Source organism: Notamacropus eugenii, chromosome 3, assembly GCF_028372415.1.
Source record: "Notamacropus eugenii isolate mMacEug1 chromosome 3, mMacEug1.pri_v2, whole genome shotgun sequence".
NCBI classification, from domain to species: Eukaryota; Metazoa; Chordata; class Mammalia; order Diprotodontia; family Macropodidae; genus Notamacropus; species Notamacropus eugenii.
The window spans coordinates 168,382,158-168,398,399 of NC_092874.1; the positions used below are offsets into that span (position 1 = coordinate 168,382,158).

Genomic DNA, 16,242 nt, shown 5'->3' on the forward strand with positions numbered 1-16,242 from the left:
TGTTTTCCCTTTTGCATAGAAGTTCCATCTCTGATCTCTATTAGAGATGCTCCCTTCTTTTGAGAGGGGTCCAGGATAGTGAATGGTGGGACAAGGTTATTTCCTACCTCTGTTTACAGATCTATGTTTTGGATCTTTGAGAGAAGTAATTTGTTAAAGGAGATAAAAGTCTGAGGTGGTAATTAACTGATTTCCTCAAGTTTAGCTAAAAAGAACCTGGGGTGGGGGGCGTGGTGCCGAGGTTGTGCTAATTTGTGATGCTGAGTGTGTTGGGAATGTTTTGGTCTGCCTGACACAAGTCTCTCCCTACTATAGTTAGTCAATGTTCTTTCTAAAGTGCCTGTGAAATCAGGACTGTCTACCCGTATCATAGCAGGAAACCAAAACGCTTCTATTTGAATTGTCTTAGGAAAATTCTGAGGATCACCTGGGACGTATCAGACACTGAGATTCTTTCTGCTAAGTATTCAAACTGCTGTAGAAAGCACAACTTGGATGGACTGGCCACATTGTTTGAATGACAAATATATATTCATCTAAAAGACTATTTTATGGAGAATTCACACAAGACGTACTCATGGGGGTCAGAAAAAGCGATACAAGGACACTCTCAAGGTCTCTGAAGAACTTTGAACTCGATTGTGAGAAGTGGGAGACACTGGCACAGGACTGCCTAGCATGGTGCACCCACATTAGAAAGGGTGCTGTGCTCTATGATAACTCAAAAGAAATCTGAGATGCACAAATTTAGAGACATTTCCACTCCAAATGCTCACATGGACTATTTGTGCCCAACCTGTGGTAGAGCCTTCTGAACTCCTATTGGTCTGATCAGCCACAGTCTGACATAATGTACCTTGAACCCAACATAGTGATGTCATTTTGATCCTCTTCAAGTATAGAGAGCAAACACCACCGCTCTTCTAAAGTGCAGTTCTGACTGTCACCTCCCCTCTCTCCCCCTGAATAAACCTCAGTGGCTCCCTATACTTTTAGAATCAAATATTAACTCTTCTCTTTGGTGTTCAGAGACCTTTATATCTTGTTTCTCCTACATTTCCAGTCTTCCTATACCTTATACCCCACCACCTCGACACCCTTTGTGATACAGTGACATAGGCTTCTTTACTGCTCCTCTTAGAAGATGCTCCATCTCCTGATTCTGGGCATTTTCATTGGCTGCTTCCCCTGCATTGATTACCCTCCCTCTTCATCTCCACCTCCTGGCTTCTTTTGAGTCCCAGCTAAAATCTTCTCCAGGAAGCCTTTCCTGATTCCCCTTAATTCTAGTGCTTTCCCTCTGTCCATTAGTACCAGTTTATCCTGTATCTAGCTCCTTTGTACACAGTTGTTTGCATTTTGTTTCCCCCCAACAGACTATGAGCTACTTGAGAGTAGGGACTGTCTTTTACCTTTCTTTGTATCCCTAGCAATTAACACCACGCCTGCCACATACTAGGTGCTTTTTGACTGACTTCTTGTTCAGGGTCCCACACAGGTAGTGTCTGAGGTAGAACTTGAACTCAGTTCTTGACTCCAAGTCCACTGTGTTATCCACTAAGCCATCCTGCCTTCATTGTGCTATTATTGAAGTATGCTTCTCTTGTCTCCAGAGTTAAATTCTAAATTCCTCCAGGACAAAGAGCATCTCTACTGTTTCATCATTGTATCATCCCAAAAGGCCTAACATAACAGTTTACATGCAGTGAACCCTCCATCAATTCTGGACTACCTGAAAGCTGGCTCTTAGATTTGGAAGGCTATAGACTTCATACACAATGACTGGTCTAACCGTGAGATGCAAGATACTCTATATTTGACTGTAGATTCAGACCACCCAAGATGGTGTTACCCATGTGGAACATGCTAGGAGAATGGCGGACATACCCCAAATCACTATTTGTATCAGCAAGCACCTGGTACCCAAGAGGGCCTGCTGCATAGGTTCTTAGATCTGCTTCTCTAAAAGGAAAGCAACTTTAAGATGGGTAAAAAAAATCTTACTTTAATTATACATACAACAGAGAAAATGCAAGCAGGACCAACAGACAGGGCTTCCACCTGTCTCACCATAGGCAATACATACAGCATTACCAGAGAGAGAAGCACCAACATCTGGATTTTCAAAGCCAGGAGGCTTCTTAAAACAGCTGCCCAGAGCCTCATCTGGCACATGAACCTTCTTTCAAAAACTAAGCCCCACGCAAAACCTTACCTCAGAGTATATATGCTCTTTTCAGAGCCAAAGGACATGACCCCTGGTGACCCAGTGCCTCAATAGCAATCAGCAAAAGTTGTGGGTTTTCATAGAAAACAAGCCACCCCCCAATCAAGCCTCCCTCAATAGCCTCACCTGAGGCCCATCAATGGGTGGGGCAGATTGTAACTCCCATTACACCATTATACAGCTACAGGTCAAGAAACAGACTCTGAACTAGTGAGTCAGCAAAGACTTCTGATCAAACAAGGAGAACCCCAGTAACATGCATGTTCATAACAAGTAAATGGAGCTGTTGGGATTTTCTTCATAATATCAAGTCCTACAACACAGGTATCTGAAGTATGCAAATATTCTCAGCAATAACTTCAGCTCCCAATTCCTTGTCACTCAGATAATGTGTTCATCCAACCTATTTACAGGACTCTAGAGATTACTGCTTTACTTTGGGGAGGAAAATCATTCTAAAGCTTAACAGGAAAAGGATATCCTCTCCGTAACTTGAAAGGAAACTGGAGACAGTGCTTTATAAAAAATGTATTAGTTGCAAGACAAGAAGAAACTCATCTGAGGTATAAGTGCATTTGACACATAGGTTCAGAAGAAAATGCTGTCTGAGCTTTGGGGATTTGGCAGAGACAGTGTTGGGAGGGGGATGGAGGAAAGGTAAAGGAGAATATCTAAGAAAATAAAAACAATCTGTGGGTAGAGAGTTGTTAACAAAGCAGAACTGAGAATATAATTGATTGTTTTCATGTTGGAATTTTAGTCATTTTTGTCCACATTTCCATGTGCACTTACTTACGTGAGCAGCTTTTACTGATTATGTGTGTACATATTTTACACAAACACACACACACACACACACACACATTCATAGACTCTCAGATACAGAAGCAAACAGCAGAAACCTTATAGTCCAATATGTACCTGAATGAGGACCTTCCCTATACCATCTCTGACAAGTGGTTATCCAGTATTTTCTTGAAGACTTCCAGAGCTATGGAACTCACTAGATTCTGAAACAGCCCATTGCACTTTTTGTTGAGTTCAGTTGTTGGGGAATTTGTCCTTAAACTAAGCCTAAATTTACCTCTCTACAGCTTCCACCCGTTTCTCCTAGTTCTACCCTCCAGGGACACAGAAAAAGTTTATCTTGTCTTCCACCTTTCAGACAACCATCAAGTTCCATTCAAGTCCTCTCTTCCTTCACCCTCTTGCTGGCTCTCTGACTTTCTCATGCCTTTTCTACTGCTGGCTTCTCCTGGCCCTTCCCTCCTTTCCAGGGACCTCCTTTCCCCTATCACTCTACCTCCTGCTTCCCCTGGATATTCCTCTGCAAGGTCTGGTCTCCATTCTCCCCATTCTTCCTGGACCCTCCATTTCTCAGAAAGGACCCGACCAGTGGGCCTTCATCCTCCTCCCAGCCAGGCTCCTGACTCTCTGGACTTCAGAACCATTCCCGTACCCCAGAAACCTTCCTTCTCCATTGCTTCCCCTCTTCTCAGCCCCCTTTCCTGTGTCACACTGCCCTGTTAGGATGGAAGTTCCCTTCCATTCAAGGTTTCACTTTCTTTTTGCTTGTATTTGTACCCCCTGCATTTAGCACCATGCCCAGTCTACAGTCAGTGCTTAATAAATGCATGTTTCCTGTTTCTGCTCCTTTTCCAGATTAAACATTCTCAGTTCCTTCCACCAATCCTCAGATGTCACATTTTGAGTTCTTTCTTCACCCTCGTTGCCCTTCTGTATGCTCTCCAACTTGTCCATGTCCTTTCCAAAAGGTCTTGCCCAGACCTGAACACAATTAGATATGGTTATCTTTAGGGGAGGTAGAGCTCAGGAGGGGGTGGATTCCGGGCATAATGGATGACCATTGTAAGACTAAAGACAAAAGAAGAAGCACTACAGGTGAGGAACAGGAGGAAGGCTAATGTGGCTGCAGCTCAGAGCATGCGAAGGTGAATAATGTAGATAGAAGGTGTTTGTTTGGTTGGTTTTTTGGAAGGTGATCCCAGCATCACACAGCTAGTGTCTGAGGCCAGATCTGAACTCAGGTCCTTCTGATTACAGGGCTGGTACTCAACCCACCGTGCCCTCTAGCTGCCCTAGTAAGGCAGACTGTGGATAGAAATTTAGTTTGTGGAAGGCTTTAAAAGCCAAAGAGTTCATATTTTAATCCAAGATACAATAAAGAACCACTGGTTGACTAGGGGGCTGGGGATGATGTGGTCAGCTCTGCATTTAAGAAAATTCACTTTGGCAGCTGTGTGGAAAATAAAGATAGGAAGGTAGGAAGATCAATCAGGAAGCCAGTCGCAGTACTCCAGGGAAGAGGTGATGTGGGCTTGCACTGGGGTACTAGCTCTGATTAGCCATACTCACAGAGGGAATGTTTTGAATAATCCAAAATAGCAAACGGTCAGCAAATGATTTTCTCTGGAATGTGTTTTTGTGCCTAAATTTGCAAATGGCTCTCTCTCATATTGTGGGAATTCACTGCAATTTTAAAAAATTTAAAAAAAATTCACTTCCTTCAAGTGAAGATCTGATAAAAGAGAAAGAAACTAGGGTACTATTCAGTTTCTTCAGTCATGATCATGATTTGGTCATGGGCACATGAACTTCTGGAGGCATTTAGTCTTTTCATAAGAGTGTGGAAGTTGCCCATGCTGCTGAGGGACTTGAATAACCCAGAAAGGACTATAATCCATAACAGAGCTGCATTTCTGATGTGCTCAAATGAAATTTCCAGTGGCTTCTCATTCAATCGAACTGTTCATCTTTGAGAAAGGATATTAGTGACCATATCACTGCTCTGCTAAAAGCAACAGCAGCAGAACTATTGTTGTGGTTGTTCAGTCTTGTGCGACGCTTCATGACCTTGTGGACCACACTGCCTCTGAAGTTTTCTTGTCAAGCAGTTTGCCTTTTCCATCTTCAGAGGATTTAAGCAGAGGTTAAGTGATTTACCCATGGTCACATAGATAGCAAGTGCCTCAGATCAAATTTGAACTCAGGTCTTCCTGACTCCAGACCTAGTACTCTATCCACTTAGTTCCCTGGCCACCTCCAACAAAACCCCACTTGGCTCTATATTCTAATTTTTAATTGTGGGTTTATCAGACAATCTTTTATATTCTTTGATTTCTGTTTCTGGGTCCTTTATTCTGTTTCATCTGTCTCCAATACCAAAGCTTTTTTTTTAATTGTTTTTTTTACTACATTTTGATATCTAATAAAGAAGTGGACCTTGAGTCAAGGAGACCTGGGTTCACATTCTGCCTTATACATTAAATATCTGGGTGACCCTGGGCAATAGCTTTTCTATTCCATTTCATTGCAGGTAAAATAAGGGTACCTAGATGGTGTAGTGGGTAGAGTGCCAGGCCTGGAGTCAGGAAGACTCAGCTTCCCGAGTTCAAAGCCAACCTTAGTCACTTACTAGCCATGTGACCTTGGGCAAGTCACTTAACCCTGCTGGCCTCAGTTTCCTCATCTGTAAAATGAGCTGCAGAAGGAAATGGCAAACCACTCTAGTCTCTCTGCCAAGAATACCCCAAATGGGGTCACGAAGAGTCAGACATGACTGAAAATGACTGAACAACAACAAAATAAGTGCATTGGCCATGAAAGCCTCTAAGATTCCTTCCTCCTCTAAATATATGATCCTAGAATTCCCTTTCACCATTTTCCTTTTTTATAGTTCTCTCTATATATTTTTATTCATGAATTTTCCCAATTGAATTTTATTATGACATTAATTCTATGGCATTTTAATTGATATCTCATTAAATCTCAAAGTCAATTTGGGAAATATTGTCCTTTTCATTATATTTGCTTGGCCTCACCATGAGCAAGTTCTCTATTTTCTTATAGCTCTTTTTCTAGATCTCATCTTAGGCTTTATCATAGTGTACCTTGTATCGTATTTATTTGTGTACATATCGATACCCTCTGCCACTTTCCTCTCTGCCCTGCCAATTAGATTATAAGCTCCTCCAGAGTAGGAACTATGCATCCCTGGAACCTAATGCAGTGCCTTGCTCATAGTAGGTACTTCATGAATATCCAAAGAATGGAATTAAATTATTTCTCACTTTCAGATGGGAACCCTGAGGACCGGAGTTATTCACACAGAATCTAGATGCCCACCTCTAAGGGGTGCTGCACGTGAGAAAGGAATATGGAGCTAAGCCTGTTGGAAGCAGGAGTAAGAAAGCTGTATGGGAGCTCCAGTCCAGCATTTTAAAAAACAACTACATTACCCCAGTGTTTTTTAAAATGCTACTTCCCAAGTGGGGGAATAGATGGAAATCTGAAACAAATTTCTTCTCTTCCCTTTAACACTCGCCCCGCCCCCCAGAATTCCCTAAGTAGGAGATATTTTTTGGAGTCTGTTTTTCAGAACTCTGGTATTGTGAATTACTTTGAACCCTTAATTAGTCCAGACCTAATAGAACTCTTGCTTTGAATAAACTCCTTTCGGGGAAGAAGAAAAAAGGCCATTTCCCCCTGTGCTTAAGTTTTTTGTGGGCTGATTTGGGAGGCCAGGAGGGGCACAGGCAGGAAGCTATGGTTTCTGTAAATTTTGGACCTCAAATTTGCTATCTACTCTCATTTGCAAAGGTTCTCCCACCACCCCGCTATCATCTCATTTGTATGAACAAGTTACTAAAAGTTGAGTGAAGGTGATGCATCTTCATGTAGTGGAAAGAGCAGTGATCTTAAGGTCAGATTCATAGGCTCAAAGGATTTCAAACTGGAAGAGCCCTAGGCAGTCATCCAACTTGCCTAAGGTCATACCAAATATAAGAAGCATGATTTGAGGTTTCAAATCTAGCATGTTTTCCATTTCACTGGGCTTTGGGTTTCAGTATTTACTGACCATGTGCCTTCAGAGCTAGCAGGGAGTAAATGGACCCCAGCCATCCCAGCTGCCAAGTCTTGGGGCCAATGCCTCCTCAGTTCCCATCAGGGACCTGCTTTGTTGTTCTCTACTGGCCCCAGGCTGCTACTCACTAAAGGCTGTCCATTATCAATCCATTTCTTGGGCTTCCTTGTCACCATGGTGAAGCAGCTGTCCCCACCCCAAAACTATTCGTCCAGGGGATCCTATTCACTTCTACCCCCAGACTCCTAGACTCAGCAGGGGCAATTACAGCCAAGGGTTGTGGGCCCACCGGATATATCAGCAGCAGCCACCTTTGTGTTCCTCCATCTCACTTACCCCCAGAATAAAATCACCACTAGCTCTCCCCAATTTCTAGTTTCTATCGTTCTCAATTTCCACTACATCCTCCTTGATTGTGGTACAGTCGAAAAATCACTGTACATCGAATTCTAATCCTGACTCTGTCACTTACTACCTGTGTGACCTTGGGCAAGTCACTTTATTCCATGGGCCTCAAAGCTCTTGTCTGTATGGAAGGAAGTGGCCTAGATCACCTTTGAGGCCTCTTTTGTAGCTCCAAGATTCAGAGAACTCTTCCTCTTTCTTTCTGAAACCTTGCTATCTCCTGATGACTCCACATCTCTTGGCATTCTCTTCAAGTTTGCCTGAACCTTTTCTCACCATCCCAGACTGGGACGCATAAGACCAGAAGAGGAATTGCCCACTCGAGCTCCTCAATGCTTTCAGACCTTCTTTCTACTTCCATCATCCAGCACCCAGCATCATACTCCCCATTCTGTTACTGTCATCTCAAAAGAAATTAAGTACCTGACTCACAGCTTCTTTCCTTCAGATGCCCTAGTTAAAGCTTTATCATCCTCAACTCCCAAGACCTTGGGATCTCTAATCTACCTAAACCACAATGAGAAGAGACACATCCTCAGGGAATTTATCCCAGGTGTCAGAATTCCTAGTCATGACTTTGGATATCATATCTCTGAATCTCAGTTCCTCCAGGACCTAGGTCCAGAACCTGCTGAACCTAGAGTCAGAAGTCCTGAGTTCAAATCCGGTCTCCAACACTTGCTAGCTAAGTCATTTAACCTTTGTCTGCCCTAGTTTCCTCATCTGCAAAATGAGGGTAATGATAACACCTATCTTCCAAGGTTGTTGTGTAGAAAAAATGAGAAAATGTAAAGCCCTTTGCAAACCTTCAAGGGCTAGACAAATGCTAGCTATTGTCTCTCTTCCATTAGACCATGAGCCCCTCGTAAGCAAGGACCTTGCTTTTGCATTCTTTTTGTCCAATGTACTTAACACAGTGCCTGGCTCACTAGTTAACCGACTGAGAATTAATGTTCATATTCTCTCGACCTTACAGACATATTGTGAGAAAACCTCTTTGGAAATCTAAAAGTGCTACAGTGATGTGAAGTTATTATTACTGTCGAGCTTCAAGGATATGTCATTTAAAAGGCCTGGGCAGTGACGCCCTTCAGAGTAATTCACCTGAAGTCTTGAGCTCAAATAATGAAACAATGGAAAGACATGTTTTCTATGTCTTTGTATCTATGCCTCTCCTCCCCCACCTTCCCTAATGCTCCTCCTCCTCCCTCTTTCTCTCTCTCCTCTCTCTCTCTCTCTCTCTCTCTCTCTCTCTCTCTCTCTCTCTCTCTCACACACACACACACTCACACTCTCACACATGTACACACACTTAAACACACATTCTTGCATGTGCGCACACACACTCAGACATACACACATTCAGCCACACACACACACATGCACACACTTGTACTCAGACACACATGCACATGCACACACATACATACACATATACACACATTGTGGGGTGGGTGAAAGGTGTTCAAACAATAGTTTTCAAAAAATATTCACATACACACCCCAGCCCAGAAAGCTCTGCCGTGTGTGGTGCAGGCTGACTTCTTCCTCTATCCTTTCGGCTTCTTATGTAAGAGCAGAGGCCTGGAAGCAACACAGACCGATAACCATTGGGTTGCTAGATGGCTAATGATGCACGCCTGAGTTGTTGCACCAAGCAAGGTGAAGAGGATTAGCGAGATGGTGGGTTATCCTGGGCATTCCTACCATTTTGTGAATCAACTGAAACAGTCCTTTACAAAGAAACAACGCAGGGAATGAATACCAGGGAGGAGAGCCAGTAAAACATTCTTTTTCAGAGAGCAACAGAGATTATCTGCAAGGGAGAATCCTAATCTCCAGGGTTGGCAGTGGGAAACAGACAAGTGGGAATTCTGAGTTTCTCATTCCAGGTCAGCTGTTTTATTTAGAAAGGTCGGATAGCAACCGGCTAACTCCTGAGGGAATATGAGAGCTGTCCTCAAATATTTGAAGGGCCTTCATGTGGAAGAGGGATTAGCCATTTTCTGTAGCTCAGGGCAGAGTAAGGATCACTCAGTGAAAATGAGAAGGAAGCAGATTCTGAGCCAGTGTAAGGAAAAGTTTGGAACCATCAGAGCAATCTGGAAAAAGGACTTGGTACTTTCCGAGGTAGTGAGTTGCCCATCACTGGAAGTATCCAAACAGAGGCTGGACAACCACTTGTGGAGGATATTGCTGAGAAGATTCATACTTGAAATATGAGATGCCCTCTGAAGTTCTTAAAATCTTGTAAGACTAAAGTAGGAGTGTCTGAGAGAACTGAAGACAATAAGAAGTCACTTATTGTACTGTCACTTTCCTCAGTGACTATACATAGCTAGTATTTATACAGAACTTTATCAGTATTATCTCATTTAACCTTCACAATGACCCTGGCAGGCAGATGCTATGAATATCTATATTTTACAGATGAGCAAATTGAGGCACTGAGAGTTTAAACGACTTCGGGGTCACACAGCTAGTGAATGTCTGAGGCTAGATTCGAACTCAGGACTTCCAGACTTTAGGTCGAGTGTTCTATCCATTATGTCACCTAGCTGCCTATATACCCATCTTTTCTCCTCATCCTTCTGAGCCAGTTATCAGTTTTCTGTGCTTATGTAGGAGAGCAGGGATACAGATAAGATCCCTCTCCCCATCCCCAAACAATTCATACTTGTATTTGATACTTGGTTAATATGAGTATGTCTGAAAATCTCAGAATTTATAATACATCAGGGAGAGAAATGATGAAAACTTGCTCTCAAGGTCTAACAGAAGGAGCTGAAAAGTTCTTTTTTCTCCACTGTGCTCTCTGCTCCAGCATCCATTCTTAGTATCGATGTAAAAGACTACCCTAAGAAGAGCCACTATGTCCCCTTCAAACGTTTACACTTTCCCAACTGTCTCATTTTATTTCATTTCTGATTTTGAATTTAATTCAGAAAACTTGTATTAAGTGCCTGTTATATTCAAAGCAATCTGCCAAACACTGAAGTTATAAAAATGAGCTTTAGGATTGAATGAAGTGGTTAAAAAGTATATATTACTCATTTTGTGCCAGGAACTGTGCTGAACCCTTCAAAGCAAGATACAAAAGTGAGACAATCTCTGCCTTCCAACTCATGTTTTCTAACAGGGAGATATAATACACAAAGAGAAGTGGTAAAAAAAAAAAAAAAGTCTGTAATTCCTTTCCTCTGGGAACTTGTAGTCCAGTAAAGGGACCAGGACGATGCATGTTGTATCCACCATTACAGACTCTGGATGTTTATGTACAGAGATTAAAACAGCCAATCCAGACTGCAGAAGTAAGGCCAACACCCTCTTAACCTCATCCCCATCCCTACTGTAATAAGATATCAGTGTCTAATAACTCATCCCTTCCCCTCCAATGAGTGAATACTATTGAGCAAGCACCCGAAAGAACTATTCCAATAAGCTTTTCCATGTGTTATCTGCATTTTCTCCCACTGCAAAAAAGAAAACCTTTCAAGATGATTTTTCACAAGTAGGTCAGGTGTGATTCATCATACTCTGAACACTAACAAATCCTGGGGATACAAAACCTATAGCACATGTATAAATAATGTAGCTCAGCTGTGTAAACACTGATTCAATGCCTTTTTTAAAAAATGATCAACCTTGTTTACTGAGTTGTTGTGACTCCTCTGTCTCTCTGTCTCTCTCTCTGTCTCTCTGTCTCTGTGTCTGTCTGTCTGTCTCTCTCTCTCTCTCTCTTCCTCTCTTCCCCAGCTCATCAGTGCCAATGAGAACTTGCTACAAAAATGATTAGCACCGAGAAGAGCTTTGAAATTCCAGAATTGTGATGATGACTGTGTTTTTCAGTTGTGCTTAGAACTGGGATTTTTCCCCCAATGCCTCTTGTTTCCTGAAAAAATACTTGCTGCCTTTTGCATTCTAAAACACACTGTCTTCTTATGGTTTCTAAAGACAGTAGAACCAATTTCATTTTTAAATGCCCAATTTCAGCATATATCTAAGTCCATGAACAAAGAGGTATATGAATGAGATCTGAATAAAGCATATTGTTAGATTCAACAGATGAAACCTTTTGCCCTCTATTTCATAAACTAGCATTGCTCGTATAAGAAAAATCTGTATTTTTTTTTTGTTTGTTTGAAAAAAATTTGTCTTTTTTTCATTGATTCACCCTTTGGGTCATTTGCCGTAAAAACTATTTTTTAATGTATCACCTTGATAAATATGAATTAAGGGCTTATAACACCTGGAGAGATAAGCAGATGTCATTTTTATTATCTTCATTTCATAGATCCACTCACTTCTCAGCCCATTCATGCTAAGATCAGGTGCTGACAAAGTTAGTGCCTTGCCCTAGGTCAAGCAGAAAACAGGAGAAGAAACACTGCAGTTAGAAACCAGGCTTCCCAGTTGCCAGGTTGGGACTCATAGGTTTATAGGATTTAAAAGGAGAAGGAAGTTAGGGTATACTACAAATGTTTAACAAGCGCTGGGGGCGGGGGAATGTACCCACTGACCCAATGACTGCATTATTAACATTTCCTCCTTCCCTTGTTTGAGTCTATGCAATTAATGAAACAACAAATCAAGCACTGGTTTGTAGATTTGAGCTGGCTCCAGCGTACCCCTGACCTCAGAGTCTTTAAGTGACTTGTCCAAGGTCCTACAAGATAAAAACAGAAGTGGAATTAAAACCCAGACCTTCTGACTCCAAATCCAGGCTTCATTTTCACAACTTCGAGAATCCATTGCCTCCAAAGAATGTGCCATGGGAAAAAAAAAAGTTCTTGACACCAAAATCCTTGATACTATCAAATGGTTAAACTTCAGAAACTTACATGACTTTCTCAATGGACATGACACTGAGGAAGATGCATCACCATCTACTTTGTCACTTTACCCTAAGGACTTCTAGGTCTTTCCAATGGACTTGCAGTTAAAACTTTCTGTATGTATTGTCTTCCCATATTAGAATGTGAGCTCTTTAGGAACTGAGGTTTATTTTCCTTTTTGTATCCCCAGCACTTTATATATAGTAAGTGCATACCAATGCTTTTTCATTCATTCATTCATTCACATTCACCCAGGCTCTGCAACCCAGGAATCATGAAGGTTATGGAGAGCCTAATTCACACCAAATATTGGATCCCTATGTGACCCCATCTAATATCCAAGTCATTTTTCACTAAAAGTTGAGGAATAATCCAAAAACTGCACTTGAATCATTTTCTCTAAGCTTCCTTTCCCATCACATCTTGGATTAGGACTGCAAAAAGAGAAGGCAGATAGTCTGGTCTGAGCTTCAGTTCTCACCTTTCCCATTTCCAAATCTGCACTTTCTCCTTGCTGAGAAAAGCTGCTTTTATGTCCAAGCCCTGAGGTTTCTTCACACCCAACTCATCTAGTCTGACTATAAATTAAGCTAAAGAGTAAAAGCAATCCTTTGTTGTTAGCCCAAAACATACTGTTCCATGGCTCTCTCCCTATTCCTGCCTTTTCCTTACGGGTGGGACAGCACAATCAGGGGCTCTATATCTGAAAGAGGCAGTTCTTTGGAGAGAAATTCTTCTCCCTCACACCTGGGGAAAAGGCTTATATTTTTCTTTCCAGGTAGACTTTGGAAGTTAGACAGTAGAAAGAGCGCCAGGAGTGAGGATATAAGGACTGAATTAAAGGATTTGGAGATGGAAGGGATCTTAGAAATCATTTCATTCACTCCCAAATGAGAAAACTGAGGCCCCAAGAAGTTAGGTACTGTTTCAAGGTCATATAGGTAGCAAATCCCAGAACCAGAATTCAATCCTAGGTCTTCTGAGTCTAAATCCACTGAACTTTCTACCATATTGTGTTGCCTTATGTTCTACAATCTATCCATCCAACCTTGTGGGCCTTAGTTTCCTCATTTGTAAGATGAAAAAAGAGTTGGTCTAGATGATTCCTAAGGTCCTTTCCAGCTCTAACTATCTACAAAATGCTGCGCAAGCCACTTCATGTTTCTGGGTCTCAATTTCCTCATCTGTAAAATGGAGGAGTTGGACCAACTGCCCACAAAAGTCCCTTCCGGCTCTGTGATCCTGCAAATTCTCAAGAGCTAATTGCCATCTGTAATCTATCCCTGCCCCAGCCTAGCAGCTGTTGGGTTCAATTTAAGATTTCCGTCTCTGGAAGCTTAAGACTGCATTGTCACTATACACAGGAACTGAATTTTCATGGTGCTCTATAAGCTTTTAATTAATATGAGGTACCCAGAGGCCAGGCATAACTAACTGACTAAGTAGACGTAAAACTAGATGGAAAGGCAGTGAGCCAAAGAAACACAAGAAGGCTCTTCCAGCTGGCAGAAGCCAGGGAAGAGAAGGTTCTCAATCTAGTAGGCATGGGGAATGTGGAGGTGTCTAATGCAAACTATTCCAAAATATCCCCTGCCCAACCTAGGTGCTGCAGTGCCTAAAATCCCATTAATAATTCATTCCTCTGGGTTCTGCATTAAACACAAAAGAACCTTAGTATGAATGAGTTTTTTCAGCTCATTACTGGGCAAGAGGAATATGGGAGGATGCCTGTGTTGGGAAAACAAGTGATGAGATATTGGGGAAGAGATCTTAGAAGGAGAGATGAGGATCCCCTACATCAATTTGTATTTGATATAGTCCTAGAGCCATGATCAGCTGAAAGGAGAGCTTGGCACCTTCCCTCTGTAGAATTAGGTTTTAGGGGTATGTTGGCATCTGTCTGGTATAATTCAGTTTTTGTATCCCCATGCATGCAGGGTATATCTGTGTACCCGTGGAATTTCATGGGAGTAAAGCTGATTGGAGGTACAGAGAAAGGAAGAACGTACCTTCTCCCCACCCCAACTCATCAGTCCTGCACTTGCTTGTCTACAGTCTGGCCACTTACCCTGAACAATAGGTTCTAGATCTAAAAATAAACAAATAAAGAAATATTTGCATATGCAATTGTATTAGTCCAACAGGCTTCTAGCTTGCTATCTGCCCTTGTACCAGACCTAGATCAAAGTCTACACATTGAATCTCCAGGAAGATAAATGTAAGAAACAAGGGAAAAGCTCTCAGTTTAAGCTGGCTTGGGTAATGGAGTTAGCTAGATGACATTGTTTTAATTTTCTCTTGCCTATCATTTAATCCATCATAACCATTGCTTGCTCCATTATCCAGGCTAAAGTCTGAACAGATTGGCATAGAAAAGAGGAAAGCCCATATAGTATATAGAAAAAGAACAGACTGCTAGACAAAAGTCAGGATTAAATGAGATAATATTAGGCAGATTGTTGGCACAGTGGAGAGAGGGTTGGGCTTAGAGTCAGGAAGACCTGAATTCAAATCTGCCCTCAGACATTTTCTAGGTATATATCTGAGCAAGTCACTTAACGTCTCTTTGCCTCAGTTTCCTTAAGGGTAAAATGGGGATAATAATAGCACCTACCTTGCAGGGTTGTTGTGAGGATCAAATGAGATCACATTTATAAAGTTCCTGGCACATAGTGAGAGCTATACAAATACTCATTCCTTTCTCTCCTTCTTCTTCATAAATTTAGAGATGAGTGGGACCTCAGAGATCATCCAGTCCAACTCTTCCATCTCACAAATGAGGCCCAGGAGGCTATAGATAAGAAGTAGTTAAAAAAGGTTTTGAACTCAAATCCTCTGACTTCCCCATACCCTCCCAAATTCCAGCACACTTTCCACTGTACTAAGTGTGTGGCATGAAACAAACCCCCGAGTCTTAGTTTACTCATTTTTCCATTTATAGCAGGGGTCCTTAACCTATTTTGGTGTCCTAGATCCCTTTGTCAGTTTGGTGAAGCCCATTGTCCCCTTCTCAGAATAATACTTTTAAATGCATAAAAGAAAATACAAAGGATTACAAAGGAAGCCAATTATATTGAAATGTCATTATCAAAATATTTTTTTAAAAAAATAAAATTCTCAAATCCCAGGTTTAAAACCCCTGGTTACAGATTGTATCCCTATGGTAGGATCTAAGCAACCTGAAGACAAGGATTACCTTTTTGTCTCATTCTTGTATACCCAGAACAGAATATATAGTGTCTTTTATGTAATATGTGCCTGCTGGACTAGTATTGGAGCTGGTCCAATAAAGATCATTACCATCAATTCTATGTTCCTATCTCACTCTAGTCAAGAATTTTAATTGTGCCTCCATCACAACCCTTCCATCATCCCACCCCCAAAGCATTCATACCAACAAACAGCACAGTTGGCTATTCAAAGAAGGAGCAAAAAGCATAGCTCCTGAGTTTCACCTCTGTCCCTTCTCTTTTCTTTTTCTAGCCTTGTCTCTGGGACTTGGGAAATAGTCAGGAGAAGGTGAGGGAAATCAGCACATTAAACATTCAGTGGTAAAGAACTGTGAGTCATCTCTAATATCCCTAAGGATGTCAGGCCTAATAAAACTATCTTTCTCCTAGAGCTTAGCCAGAAAAAGGGTTTACTTGTGTTCCCAAGACTCCTGCCATCAAGTCTAAAATCTACCACTTGGCTTTCGAGGACCTCCATCATCTGACCCCATTTTATCTATCCACTCAAATTCTTCTCCAACTATAGGAAGCAGACACATTTTTTTCCCAATTAGGCTGGTCTCATTGCCCCCTTGGGGAATGAATTTATGTTCACTTGTAATTCCCTCCCCACCTTTTCTACTACTCATTTACTACTACAGCTACAACAACAACAACAAC

General features: G+C 41.7%; 1 protein-coding gene across 7 annotated transcripts in view; it reads left to right on the forward strand.

Annotated features, from left to right (window-relative positions):
- BEND7 (BEN domain containing 7) overlaps window positions 1-16,242 on the forward strand; it is a 210,550-nt gene that overhangs the window by 161,301 nt on the left and 33,007 nt on the right. The window contains exon 9 of one of the 7 annotated variants that reach the window (XM_072653277.1): window positions 11,274-11,584. The exons of 5 other annotated variants lie outside the window; for them this stretch is intronic. In XM_072653277.1, the coding sequence (XP_072509378.1) occupies window positions 11,274-11,290 (17 nt within the window). In that variant the 3' untranslated portion in view covers window positions 11,291-11,584. Of the gene's footprint in view, window positions 1-11,273; window positions 11,585-16,242 lie in introns of those variants that run through there. One more of the 7 variants, XM_072653276.1, reaches the window with a different exon arrangement.